Genomic DNA, 14,229 nt, shown 5'->3' with positions numbered 1-14,229 from the left:
GGAGAAACTGTAGGTGAGGTAACTAGAGGTGGGCCATACTATGGGATGGATTAGGGGAGTATAAGTGGCTTTCTCCAGTTGATTCTAAATTGAAAGTGGGGACACAATGTATACAAGCTTCTGCCAGTCTGACTTCCAGATAGTAGCCTGGCCATTGTAGATAACAGGTTGGTTTCCTGAGCAAATAATTGCCACAGATTGCGGGTCCTATTTTGTCTTTGAATTCGAGTTCTACTACATGTAGAGAGGAGCACAGGGCCTCACTGCACTGATCCTATTTGAAAGTTCCCAGGGCCCTGGCTGCTGGTAACTTAGGGCCTTTACCTAATAGTGCTGTTCCGTTGTCCTGCCTCCCTTTAGGTCTCTGCTGCTGACAATTTGCCATAGAGGCCTGGCCTGCCTCTCCTATTCCCAGTGACACCTGCCATACCTCCTAAATGTTTCATGCAATTTATTTTTCTTCCTGGCCAGTTACAACTTGACATACGTTTGTTTCTTTATTCTAATTATCCATCACTCCTCCCTCACTGGATTGAAGTCTACACTTCAAGCTAGAGGGTAAGCTACTATGTCTGTTTTGTTCACTGCTATTATCCCCAAGGACCACAAGAATACTCAACTGAAAGAAGGTGTAGACACATATTGGTGGAATAAATGAAATCCATGTCCATCATTCAGGCAGACTCCATGCGAGGAGAGATGAGCTTTGCACGGGGGACTCCAGGTCGAGCCCAGTCGCTCGTGTATTTGCTTCCTGTGACAACCCAAAAGCCCAGGTTCTGGGATCTTCCCTCATCAGGGGCAGCTGAGTAGGCCTGGGGCATGTCTAGTCCTGTCCCAAACAACAGATCAGAGAATTTCTTGCAACTGGCAGTCACATCCTCCGTGAGAGTTGTTGTACTAGAGTTGTCTTCACCTTGTTACTTTTTCAGAAATTTGTGCGCTCTCATGGTCTTTCCTCGGGGAAACAGCCTGGCCAGCCAGCCCTTACCCTATTACCAATTCCTGGAAGCAACCAGCCATCATCTAGAACCAGGTAGAGGACACACAGGAGAGATACCAGGCTAGGAGGAAAGCATCGCAAAGTTTCACCTTTTTTGTTTTTAATTTTTCTTAATATTTATTTATTTTTGAGAGAGACAGAACGCGAATGGGGGAGAGGGGCAGAGAGAGAGGGAGACACAGAACCTGATACAGTCTCCAGGCTTAAGCTGTGTCCCCTGCCTGTGCTTGGATCCCGGTGCCTACGAGTGCGTGCCAAAGAGGGCGTGCCAGGAGCGTGCTCGCGCGTGCGCGCGCGCGAGCACGCGGGCGCGCTTGCTTCCAGGCCGGGGGCGGAGCGCAACGAGGGCTGAGCTGTAAGTGCTCCGCGTACTGGCTCTGCGACCTCAAGCCGCACGGAGACCCCACCTCCCCCCACCCTGGGCCTGCTGGGAACTAACGCCCTCCCTGCCCTCTTGACCGTCTCACGGGGGGACGTGCTGCTGACTGGCGCCTGCGACCCGGTAGCGGGACACACCCAGAGAGGACTCGGAGCCATGAGCCGCCAGCCCCGGAGGGTGGCGGCCCTGCTGCTCGGGCTGCTCCTGGAGGTAGGGGCTGAGGTGGGGGCCGCGCTACACGGGGGCACCTCTTGGATAGGCTCGTGGAGCGCAACCACTGCCAGGGGCTGAGCGCGGTGCGATGCCCAGATGCCCCAGAAGACCATCTGTGAGAACCCTAAAGGTCCAGGGGCTGAGAACCACAGCCTCCCTCCAGTACCTTCATAAGTCCCAGGGCTGAGTATGTAGGGATCCTGGTAACAAGGTCCCATCAGGGTTTCTGCCTGCCCCTCTCTGTCTTCCCCTTCCATTCCCACCCGACCCCGCCTGCCCTTCCCCACCTCCCCTCCCTCGTGCTCAGGGGTTCTTGTTGCTCTCCTTTCTCTGGTGGTCTGGAGGACTCAGGAGTGACCTTTATGCATTGTAGCCATCCCACCCTGCCCTTTCCCTCCAGGAGGAGGGCCCCAGATCCAGTGGGGGGTTAGGCTCCAGTGGTGATGGGGGGGCGGTGGTCCAGGAGCTGCGCAGGCGCAGAGTCAGGCCGGCTGTGTGCAGTGGGTTGGAGGGTGGAGGTGAGAACACGCAGACCTGCGGTTGTGGGAAAACGTCAAGGCAGGGCCAGGGACGTCGCAGCCAAGAGCAGGAGGAAACATTCCTGCCTGTGAAAATGAAGCACAGGGACCTCAGATTCCAGAGAAACATTCCAGGGAGAGTCAGGGTGGTGGGCCTGAGTTGCTGGAGGCCAGCCAGGGACTGTGTTGAAGGGGTTGAGAGTGGAAGCAGCAGGTGAACACAGGCCTCCTGCCTCCCCCCTCCACACCCGCTGCCCTGCCCCGCCCAGCCCCGCCCCGCCACTGGTGGTGGAGTTGCACCCTCTGATGGGGAGGGGGAGATTCCACCCCGCTTTTGGCTAAAGGGGGTCCTCTATCATGGGAGTCAATGGGACTCTGGGGTAGGAGTCTGGATTAGGGGAAGTGCAACTCCCTGTTGAGCTCTTCATTTCTGAAGGCCATTTGCATTCAATCAATGAACTCTGAGCAAATGGGCCAGGAATAAGTGGCGCTTCTGTGTTTTTGAGGGTGGTCCAGACTCTTTCCTACTTGGAGATGTGTGCTGAAGAGAACTGGGTGTTGTGGATGGAGTTAAAAGTCATCTTTTTGGGAAATGTTGGGTGGGAACGTCTTCTTCGCACTCTCTCAAGGAAGGTGGATGGAAAAGCTCCTTGTTCCAGGCAGACTTGTGGGTTTTGTTCTTCATATCCGTGGGGCGTGGTGCTTCATGTTTCCGAAGAGCACCTCCTGTCTTGTATTCGTTCCGCGTTTCAAGAGTTTCAGACGTTAGGAATCACATCTCCTCTGGGACTCACCAGGCAGCAAGAGGGAGAAGTGACTCAGAGCCCACCGGGTCCCTAGAAGCCAGTGCATGTGTACTTGAGCAGGCAGTGCTCCTCTCTCAGCCTCCTTTGGAAATGAGGTCTTGAGCAAACGCTCTTTCATTGCATGGGTTCCACCTCTGTCAGGTTGTTGGGGTTTGTGTTTGTGTGTCTGTGTAAGTGTCTGCGGTGCCATGTCCTGTATGGAGTCCTGACCGCATTAGGGACCCAGTTCTTTCCAAAGACACTGTTTTCTTGCATTGGAATTTCTCATTTCAACAGAGTTTTCCAATCCTGTCTCAAAGGCTGAAAACATCCTGAAGGCAGCACCGTGACCTTACCGAAAGCAAAAGTCTAAGAACTGAGGCTTTCCCAAACTTACATATCAATCTGACTGGTACTTTATGTTTTCAGTAAGATGGTGTGGTGTAGGCCACTTTCAGCAGCTGAGGCTCCTAAGCATCTATTTTGTCCCTGGGGGGTGACAGAGGACACCTGACAGAGGTAGAACCCATGCAATGAAAGAGCGTTTGCTCAAGACCTCATTTCCAAAGGAGGCTGAGAGAGGAGCACTGCCTGCTCAAGTACACATGCACTGGCTTCTAGGGACCCGGTGGGCTCTGAGTCACTTCTCCCTCTTGCTGCCTGGTGAGTCTGTTGTCTGTGTCAGGAATTAAGGAGATTATTATTATCTTTAATATATTATTTTCATTATTACCATTATTATTATATTTTGCACAACCCATCGCATGGAATTTGATACATGAGCTAGATATCTGAGACATTTTCTTCTTAAATTAGTTGCCCTGAATTTCATCTAAAATTGGTTGTTGTCAGAGTACCTTTGATGCTTTTCAAGTCTTGAACCGCCTCCATAGACGTGCTGTCCCGGTTGCCATATATGTGAGGAGGCAGAGTCTCTTGACCTGAAGCACATCAAAGTATCCAGGGAGATCTTTGGTGGCCTCTCACAGTCCACTGCACCCTGGCCTGGTTCGTGGCCTTTGTTTCTTTGTTCTGCTTGCACTGGTTTCATGGTACTTGTGGAGCAGTGGATCCTGCACCCCCTGGGATAAGGTGGTTCTTCCATTGTGGCCCTCCCTGCAGCACTCTGTTCTGGCACTCTGTTCCTAGCCGGCACCACCCAGAATCAGGCAGGGAGGTTTTCTTTTTGCCAGCGGAAGTCCTGAATAGGGAGGGGGAGCCGGACACTGTCTGGGGAAGGACGGGATACCTCCCCTGCCTCACCATCCCCAGCAGTTCCCTTAGGTGCTGGCCACGAGAGGACTGCCTATGCGTTTTTGTTTTCGTTGGTCTTATCCCACCTTGGTAGAGCACTTAGCCTGTTCCAGGCACTGTTCTGAGCACTTTAGAGATCTTGGCTGTTGACACAGAGTACCTCGGCAAGGACTCTCGTCCCCATTAGTATTTCCAATGGAAGATGTGAAAGAATGTGTGCCTGGGGTCACTGCTGTGAAACGGGAGGACTCGAGGCATGAAGCCAGGCAGCCGGGCTCCACGTGAGCGTGCTGCGCCGCTGGCTTTCCCACTGCTGCCTGTCGAGAGGCAGGGAAAGCATTTGCACGTAGCGTGCATGTCCTGAGAGCAGAGGTGGGCTTGGAGACGTGCGTGTCCCCTGAAGCAGGGAATCCAGCAAAATAGGCTCTAGGGACTGAGTCATGCTTTCTGTGGGGAACCCTATGATTTCACATCCAGCCTGAGAGACTTTGGAGAGTGACATGTGGGGCTCTTAGTGAGTGTGGCGGCACAGTGGGGGGCATGGGTCAGCGGGACCTTCCTAGGACCACCCTCCCCCCCCCCCCCCCCCCCAGTGCTGTGCTCCCCCTGAAACCCAGGCAGGGCTGGAAGGAGGAACAGGCTGTTGATGGCACCATCCCTTCCGCAGGGAGGCTTCTTGGGAGCTGGTGACTGAAGTGACCTTTGCTTTGGGGTGAACTCAGAGCTCCCCCTCTGAATTGCACAAGAAGCGGCCGAGGGCCCTCATTTCATGCGGTCCGCATTCCCCGTCGCCCCGTGCACCAGTCACCAACGTCTCAGGTGCCCAGGCCGTGAACGTGGTCCCCCAGTAGGGGAACCCCAAAGCTGTTTCTGCGTCCTCAAATGCTAACGTTCTCTGCTTGTGTCCTGCGCCCTGGCTCGTCCGAGACCCTGAGCACAGTGCCTGCAGGAAGGGTGAAGGGTGCGAAGCTGTCTCCTGGTAGGTAGGGTAGGTAGCTGTGGTGAGGTCGTTCCCGGTGGCCTGCACTCAGCTGCAGGGCACCTTGGAACCCAAAGCCACGACGTTTCCAATGGGACAAAGTGTGCTGCAAGTGGAACCTGGGGAGTCATCAGGCCCTAAGGGTATGCAGGCATGACCTTTATCCGTGGGGCTTTTGATCAGAGCGCCCTCTTTGCTAGATATCATCAGGGCAGCCTCTTTGGAAGACAGAGGGCAGGTTGTGGACAGTTGTATAGCATCGTTCTTATAGTATGTGTTGTAAGGGCTCTGGCCTTGCGGAAATGGGCGTGGATGGATGGAGTGGACTCCTGAATGGAAACTTCCTGGGGCGCCTGGGTGGCTCAGTGGGTTCAGCTTCCGACTTGGGCTCAGGTCATGATCTCGTGGTTCCTGATTTCCAGCCCTGCGCTGGGCTCTGCGACAACAGCTCAGAACCTGGAGTCTGCTTTCAGATTCTGTGTGTGTCTCTCTCCCTCTCTGCCCCTTCTCCACTGGCTTTCTCTCTCTCTCTCTCTCTCAAAAATTAATAAACATTTAAGAAAATTAAAAAGAAAAATTAATATAACTTTCCCCAGGGTAGGTGCTAGGCATTCTGTCACATCCATTCTGTCACATCCATTCATTCACTGGATGAGTAATGAACTCTACTGGGTTATATTATTATTATTATTATTTTAGGCTTTTTTATTTGTTTTGAGAGAGAGAGAGAGAGAGCATGTGTGTGCCTGTGAGCAGGGTTAGTGCAGGAGAGAGGGAGATAGAGAATCCCAAGCAAGCTCTGCCCTGTTAGCTGTTTTTTTAATGTTCATTTTTGGGAGAGAGAGTGAGAGACAGGAAGAGAGAGAAAGCCAGTGGGGGAGGGCCAGAGATGGAGAGATAGACACACAGCATCTGAAGCAGGCCCCAGGCTCTGAGCTGTTAGCACAGAGCCTGACAGGGGGCTTGAACCCACAAACCATGAGGTCATGACCTGAGCTGAAGTCAGAGGCTGGCTTAACCAACAGAGCTATCCAGGCGCCCCAACTACTGGGTTACTTTCCTGAAGGGAGTGGCATCAGTATCTTTCTGATTCTGCCCTGGATCCCAAACTGGAAACCTTTAAGTGAGGCTCCCATGTGTTTGAAAGTTGTTCCCACAAAAGGACAACCCTTCTTAGGCTTGAAACTTCCAGAGAGTGTTGGAAAGTGAATGTTGTTTTTTGAAACTAAGGAAAATAAGAGGATTACTAAGTAGTTTCCTAAAGTTCTGTGTATTTTGATGTCTGGGAGTCTAGAAATTAGAACCAAGTCATGTTTAAGTGTGTTTTTGTTTTTTTGCCAAATACTTCTTGTGCCCTGGGATGCCAACAATTGTGGCAGCCCTTGGATGCCAATTCTCTGAAATAAACCTTTTCAGCCCTCCCACTCTGTAGAGTGGCAACTGGCCACTCTGTAGAGTGGCAATCTGGGCAACATGGGATTTCAATGAAAAAGAGGACTGTAGGGAGTTTGTTATCACTGGAAGCTCCATAGGTGGCTGGGAGCTGGTGGATGGCAGTTGAACCCAGTGGTAAGGCCTTGTTCTGAAGCAGGGAAAACCTGTCTCCAGGTATGTGAGGAGGGCCAGGGGCCTTGGGACCAGACTTGGGGCTCTAACTGGCCCTTGCTTTCTTTTGGCTTGTGCACAGCTATAAGGCCAGCTGGGGGGAAGTGACTCTAGAAGTCTATTGATTGGGCTAGTGGTCACTTGATTATCTAGCCATGGGATGACAAGTAATGTTTCTAGAATTCACATTAATCATCTGTTGATGAGGCCTCTCAAATGCCACCCTTCAGGAAGCCTATCTTGATCACCCTATGTAAAATTCCAACCCATTCTCCTCCCAGACCCCTTGCTCAGACCAATTCCCTCCTTCCTGTGTATCTGTTACTTTCAAAATCTGATGCAATTAACTTTAGAGGGGCAAAGGTTTTCTCCATTTTGTTGACTGAAATATCTCTAGCTCCTAGAATAGTACCTGCCATAGAGTAGGACTCAGTAAATATTTGAATGCGTTAATAGATCCTTGAGTAATGACCTTGGGTGAAGGAACTGAATAGGTGTAAGGTAGGAGAGCGGAAGGTCATTGATTAGCTGTGGACTCTGAAGCATGGAGTGCTGTACTAACCTTTACTTCCTTAGCTGTAACCTATTTGGACACCGGCAGTAATGGAAACAATGCACCCACTTTTTGGGCAACTTAATTGTTAAAGTTTTCTGTTATATTGAGGAGAGATGTCTACATTATTTTTAACCTGGCTCTAGTTCTGCATTCTTGGGCTTTTCAGAAGAAATAGAATCACAATGTCAGCCCCTCAGCATTTGAACACAGCTATTATAGTCCCCAGTGTGTTCTTCTCAAGGTTCATTTCCTTCTGTCATTTCTCCCAGGATGTGCTTTTGAGTCCTCTCATGGTCCTCACAGCTGCCCTTTGAAAAGTCTGTCAAACTGTGAAAATAGTTGGTCCTAGGAAAAGTCCACTCAAAGTGAATCCAGTGTTTTTTTAAAAGAAAAATAATGTTTATTTTTGAGAGAGAGACAGAGATGGAGCATGAGCAGGGGAGGAGCAGAGAGAAGAGAGAGACAGGAATCCAAAGAAGGCTGCAGGCTCCGAGCTGTCAGCACAGAGCCTGATGCAGGGCGCGAACTCAACGGACCGTGAGATCATGACCTGAACCGAAGTCCGATACTTAACTGACTGATACAGCCAGGTGCCCCCAAAGTAAATCCACTTAAGGACCAGAATTTTGTAGTTAATAGTGGGGGAAAAACAAAGTCCAAATTTTAAAAATAAGTTAGGGGTGCTTGGGTGACTCAGTCAGTTGAGCATCTGACTCTTGATTTTGGCTCAGGTCAGCATCCCAGGGTCCTGAGATCGAGCCCTGCCTCAGGCTCCACATAGAGCCTGCTTAAGATTCTCTCTGTCTTTCCCTCTTCCCCTCTCCCTTGCTTGTGCAATCTCTTTCTCTCTAAAATAAAAAAAAAAATTTAAATAAGTGAATTTTATCTAAGTATTCATTTTTAGAATTTTAGAATTTTTTAGAATTTTAGAATTTTAGGGGTGGGGGAAGAGATTAGTTTTTGTGACAAAAATATGTGATGAATAATATTCAGGTCTTCACTTGACATTGAAAGTCAGAGGAATGATCATAGTAAATTTTTTTCTTTTTTTTCTTTTTCAAAATTATTTGCTCTAGTAACCAACCCTCCACCCACAACGTCCACTTCTAGCTTCTCTTGTTGTGTTTTATTCCTACCATTCTCCTTTGAGCATCTGTTGGGTCATTATTGTGGCTAAACTGCCAGATTCTTTGTCCCTTTCATAGGCTTCATTAGGTACTGCATCTTTGTGAGACCTGCGAGATCATTTTGCTGTCCATTTGTGTGGTATCTGTGTTGTACTTTCCTATGATCCTGTCATCAAAGATTGATTCCAGAGCTGCTTTAGTTAAGTGGGCTGGGTTGTTGGTGCACTGCTAAGCAAGAATGAGTTCAGTGGTAAGTATATTTTGCCATGAAGCCTTTGGCTTGCCTCCTATGTCTTCCCATTATGTCTTATTTGAACATTCAGGACACTCTGTTCTATAGGCGTGATCTGACTGGCTCTATCAGAACCCTCCTGTGGACCTTGTCATATGCAGATAAGATAAGCCAAGAGATTCACATTGAGTTTTCAGTGACATTGAAATCTTTTTGACAAGGGCTCCTGATAACCCACAAGTCCTCACAACAGTTGTGGAGATGTATACTATAATTTATATTTTTTAAGACTGAAATTGAGGTCTATATATTTATTGTAACTCAACTCACATTAACATTCTTTATCTCATCTTGTTAAACTTGTCAACATCTGTTTGGGTGGTGTCTCAGACCATTCGGCCTGCTCTAACAAAATTGAACACAGAAATTTCTTTCTTATGGCTCTGAGGGCCGGGAAGTCTAAGACCAAGGCCTCAGCATGGCTGAGTCCTATGAGGGCCATCTTCCTGATTCATAGCCAAACACCTTCTGGCTGTGTCCTCCCTTGGTAGAAGGAGCAAGGGGTCTCTGTGGCGTCTCTTTTACAAGAGCACTAATCCCATTCATGAGGACCTCATGATCTAATCAACTTCCAGAGGCCCCACCCGCTAATACCATCACATCAGGCATTAGGATTCCAATCTATGGATTTTGAGGGGACATGAACATATGGATGTTAGCAGATGATGACATGACCATGTGTTATAGAATCTCCACTTTGTGTGCCTTGGCTGGGAGTCTTTGAGGAAATTACTGAAGCTCTCATTGACTCAGTTGATTCACTTGTAAAAGGAGAAGTGCCTTAGTGTTGTGGGAGGCCATGGGAAAGTCCCCCACTTGAACCTTAACTCTTTGTGTAGGCTGGATCAACAGATTGTGAACTTGTCTCTAGGCAGGCCCTCTGGGGTGTTTATTTCTTAACAGATGCACAGTGGCTCTGAGGGGATGAAGACTTGGCAGTCTTTAGTCAGCGACTAACCTGGATGCTGCAGGTCCCTGAAAGTACCACATGATCTCTGCTTGTTTCCCTCCTCTCTTCCTTTGCCATTTGAACTCCCACCATACTTGTAGATGCTCAGGTGACTGATGTCTGGGAAGAGGATGCTGACTGTTCCCTCAGGTATGAGTTAAGTGCCAGACCTGGGCAAACCACATTGAGGACCTCCTAGCTCAGGTATTTTAATGGCCTCTTTGTGGTGTGTGAACCTCTTAGACCTTAACCTAGAGTACCTTGGTGCAGAAAAGCTTAGCAGATGGAGGGGGGAATGGAAACAGGAGTTGGATATAGATGTTAGCCTCAGGGGAGAGAATGTGGTTTGAGTTGGGAAATGAGGAGGTGGGTAGGAGGGAAGGTGCAGATATATTTTAGGTTTAGTGGAAATAGGTTGGGGCAACTGTGGCGAGATACCTTTTTTTTCCCCTTTGTATTGTTTTGGTTTTTATTAAAGTAAGCCATGGGGGTGAGTTGGAAAGGGTCTGAACTTGAAGCAATGGCAAAGGTCTAAGAGAGCTGTTGTGGGAAGGACCACTTGGAAGCTGTATACCTGTGCATCGCAGAGCATCCATGGTTGAGATTTAGAATGAATGTTTCTTTCTTTTAACTCTTCGAAGTTTATTCATTTTTTGAGAGAGATAGAAAGAGAGGGAATAAGTGGGGGAGGGGCAGAGAGGGGGGGCATAGGATCCAAAGCAGGCCCTAGCTGATAGCACAGACAAAACAATCTGACTCTTGATCTTAGCTCAGCTCTTGATCTCAGGGTGGTGAGTTTTAGCCCCATGTTGGGTTTCATGGTGGGTGTGGAGCCTATTTAAAAACAAAACAAAACAAAACAAACTACATTTAGGTATCACCACATACCTGTCAGAATGGCTCAAATTAACAGCATAGGTAACAACAGATATTGGTGAGGATGCAGAGAAAGGGAAACCCACTTACCCTGTTGGTGGGAATGCAAACTGGTACAGCCACTCTGAAAACCAGTATGGCGGTTCCTCGAAAAGTTAAAAATAGAATTACCCTATGATGTACCAATTGCACTACTAGGTATTTATCCAAAGGACACAAAATACTGATTTGAAGGGATATATGCACCCCAATGTTAATAGCAGCATTATGAATAATAGCTAAATTACGGAAAGAGCCCACAAGTCCATCGACTCATGAATGGGTAAAGAAGATACGGATGTATATCTATGTACACACACACAAACACATACACATACACACAGACAGATACAATGGAATATTACTCAGCCATCAAGAAAAGTGAAATCTTGCCATTTGCAATGAAGTGGATGGAATTAGAATGTATTATGCTAAGCAAAATAAGTCAGAGAAAGACAAATCCCATATGATTTCACTCATGTGGAATTTAAGAAACAAAACAGATGAACACATGGAAAAAAGGGGGCAAACCATGGAACAGCCTCCTTACTTATAGAGAACAAAGTGAGGGCTGCTGGAGGGGAGTTGAATGGGAGCATGGGTTAGATGGGTGATGGGCATTAAGGAGGGCACTTGTTTTGATGAGCATTAGGTGTTATATGTAAGTGATGAATCACTAAAGTGTACTCTTGCAACTAAGATTACACTATATGTTAACCAACTGGAATTTAAATAAAAACTTGAAAATAAAAATAAATAGACAAATAGATAAGATGCTGGTGATGATGTGATAACTAGCAGTTACTAGTTTGCTTAGTATGTGTCAAAAACTGGTTCTTAAAACTGATACTTGTAAGTTTTATCTTTATTCTCTTTTCTTTATCTCTCTTTTCTTTATTCCCTTTTGTTTCCAGCTTTACTAAGGTACACTTGCCAAATAAGTTTTATGTGTTTAAGGTGTATGATGTGATATTTCGATATATGTATGCATTATGACAACATTACTACCGTCAAGCTAATTAATGTATCTGTCACCTCACATAATTATCCTTTGTGTATGTGTGGTGAGAACTCTTCAGATCAACTCTCTCAGCAAATTTCATGTCTACGATACAGTTTCATTAACTGTAGTCACCATGCTGTACTGTGGCCGTCCAGACCTTATTCATTCTGCCCTGAATATTTGTACCCTTTGAATAATATTTCCTCATGTTCCTCTTCTCCCAATCTTGATGACTACTGTTCTATTCTCTGCTTTCATGAGTTTGATTTTTTAAGATTCCATATATAAATGGAATACTGTCATATTTTTTCACGTGTCTGGCTTATTTCAATTAGTATAATGTCCTCCAGGTTCATTCATGTTGTGAAAATGGCTGAATCCCTTTCTTTTTAAAGCAGGGATAGTGTTATATTTTTTCCATATAACTTTGTAAATATACATTCATGCATTGACACTTTGGTTGTTTCCTTAGCTATTGTGAGTAATGCTGCAATGAACATGAGGGTTCAGACATCTTTCCAAAACAGTGATTTTATTTCTTTTGGATATATACCCAGAAGCGAGATCACTGGATCACATAGCAGTTCTCTTTTTTAAGGTTTTGAGGAAGCTCCCTAGCATTTTCCCTAATGGGTGTACCAATTTATATTCCCACCAAGAGTGTACAGCCATTCTCTTTTTTTTTTTAAGTTTTTTTTTTTTTTTGAGAGAGAGAGAGAGACAGAGAGAGAGACAGAGAGACAGAGCATGAGCTGGGAAGGGTCAGAGAGAGAGAGACACAGAATCCGAAGCAAGCTCCAGGCTCCGAGCTGTCAGCACAGAGCCCAACATGGGGCTCGAACCCACAGGACTGTGAGATCATGACCTGAGCCGAAGTCAGATGCCTAACCGACTGAGCCATGCAGGCACCCCGCAGCTCCCTTTACTTCATATACTTGCCAACAGTTGTTATCTATTGTGTTTTTTGATACTAGCCATCCTAACAGGTTTAAGATGACATCTCATTGTGGTTTTGATTTGCCTTTCCCTGAAGATTAGTGATGTTGAGCCTTTTTTCATTTACCTGTTGGCCATTAGTATGTCTTCTTTGGAAAAATATCTATTCAGGTACTTTGCCTATGTTTCAATTGGGTTACTTGCTTCTTTGCTATTGAATTGTATGATTTCCTTGTATATTTTACCTATTAACCTCTTATCAGATAATATGGTTTGCAACTATTTTCTGCCATCCCATAGGTTGCCTTTTCAGGTTATTGTTTCCTTTGCTGCACAGAAGTTTTGTTTTTGTTTTTGTTTTTTAGTTAGACATAGTCCCCCTTGTTTACTTTTGCTTTTGTTGCCTGTGCTCTTCTCTTGGTGTCATATTAAAAAAAGTCTTTGCCAAGACCAGTAAAAAGGAGCTTTCCCCTTATGTTTTCTTCTAGGAATTTTGCAGTTTCAGGTCTTCCATTTAAGTCTAACCTTGGAATTATTTTTATTTGCTTGAATTTCTTGAGGCTTGTGTCGTGAACTAACATGAATCTATCTTGCAAAATGTTCCATGTGCACTTGAGAGAATGTCTATTCTGCTGCTTGTGGGAACTTCTATCTATGCCTGTTAGGTCCATTTGGTCTATAGTGTTGTTCACTTCTGCTGTTTCTTTATGGATACCCTCTGTGTGATCTATATATTATGGAGTGGAGTCGCCTAGTATTATTGTATGCCATATATTTTTCTCCTTCAGATCTGTCAATGTTTTCTTTATACATTTACATGTTTTGATGTTGAGTGCTAGTATATTTATAACTGTTATACATTGAATTGACCCTTTTATCATTATTTGATGACCTTCTTTCTCTTTTGAGAAAGTATAGTATAGAAAGTATAGTATAGTGTAGAAAGAAAGTATAATTTGTTTGATATAAGCATATATATATATATATATATATATATAAATAAGCATAGCCAGCCCTGCTCTCTTTTGGTTACCATTTGCATGGAATATCTTTTTCCATCCCTTTACTTTGAACCTATGTGTGCCTTCAAAGCTGAAGTGAGTCTCTTGTATGAAGCATATAGTTGGGTCTTTTCTTTTTTTTTTTTTTAATATATTCAGCCACTCTGTGCTTTTTTTTTATTTGGAGAATTTAGTCCATTCACATTTAAAGTTGTTATTGATAGATAAGAACTTTCTCTTGCCATCTTGTTCATTGTTTTCTAAATTTTTTCATAGTTCCTTCATTCCTTTCTTCCTTTCTTGTGGTCTTCCTTTGTGATTTTTTGATTTTTTTTTTTTTTTTTTTTTTACATTTCCAAACCACTTTTTTTTTGGTATTTTATTTTATTTTATTTTTCAATATATGAAGTTTATTGTCAAATTGGTTTCCATACAACACCCAGTGCTCATCCCAAAAGGTGCCCTCCTCAATACCCATCACCCACCCTCCCCTCCCTCCCACCCCCTATCAACCCTCAGTTTGTTCTCAGTTTTTAATAGTCTCTTATGCTTTGGCTCACTTCCACTCTAACCTCTTTTTTTTTTTTCCTTCCCCTCCCCCATGGGTTTCTGTTAAGTTTCTCAGGATCCACAGAAGAGTGAAACCATATGGTATCTGTCTTTCTTTGTATGGCTTATTTCACTTAGCATAACACTCTCCAGTTCCATCCATGT

General features: G+C 45.7%; 1 protein-coding gene across 1 annotated transcript in view; it reads left to right on the top strand.

Moving 5' to 3' along the window:
• Positions 1–1,364: 1,364 nt before the first annotated feature.
• Positions 1,365–14,229, top strand: part of VOPP1 (VOPP1 WW domain binding protein) — a 110,357-nt gene continuing 97,492 nt past the window's right edge. The window contains exon 1 of the mRNA XM_042914157.1: positions 1,365–1,592. Within this exon, the coding sequence (XP_042770091.1) occupies positions 1,539–1,592 (54 nt within the window). The 5' untranslated portion in view covers positions 1,365–1,538. The remainder of the gene's footprint in view (positions 1,593–14,229) is intronic.

Source organism: Panthera leo, chromosome A2, assembly GCF_018350215.1.
Source record: "Panthera leo isolate Ple1 chromosome A2, P.leo_Ple1_pat1.1, whole genome shotgun sequence".
Classification (NCBI taxonomy): domain Eukaryota; kingdom Metazoa; phylum Chordata; class Mammalia; order Carnivora; family Felidae; genus Panthera; species Panthera leo.
Note: the sequence above shows the minus strand (reverse complement) of the source record. Positions and strands in the feature narration are given on the sequence as shown.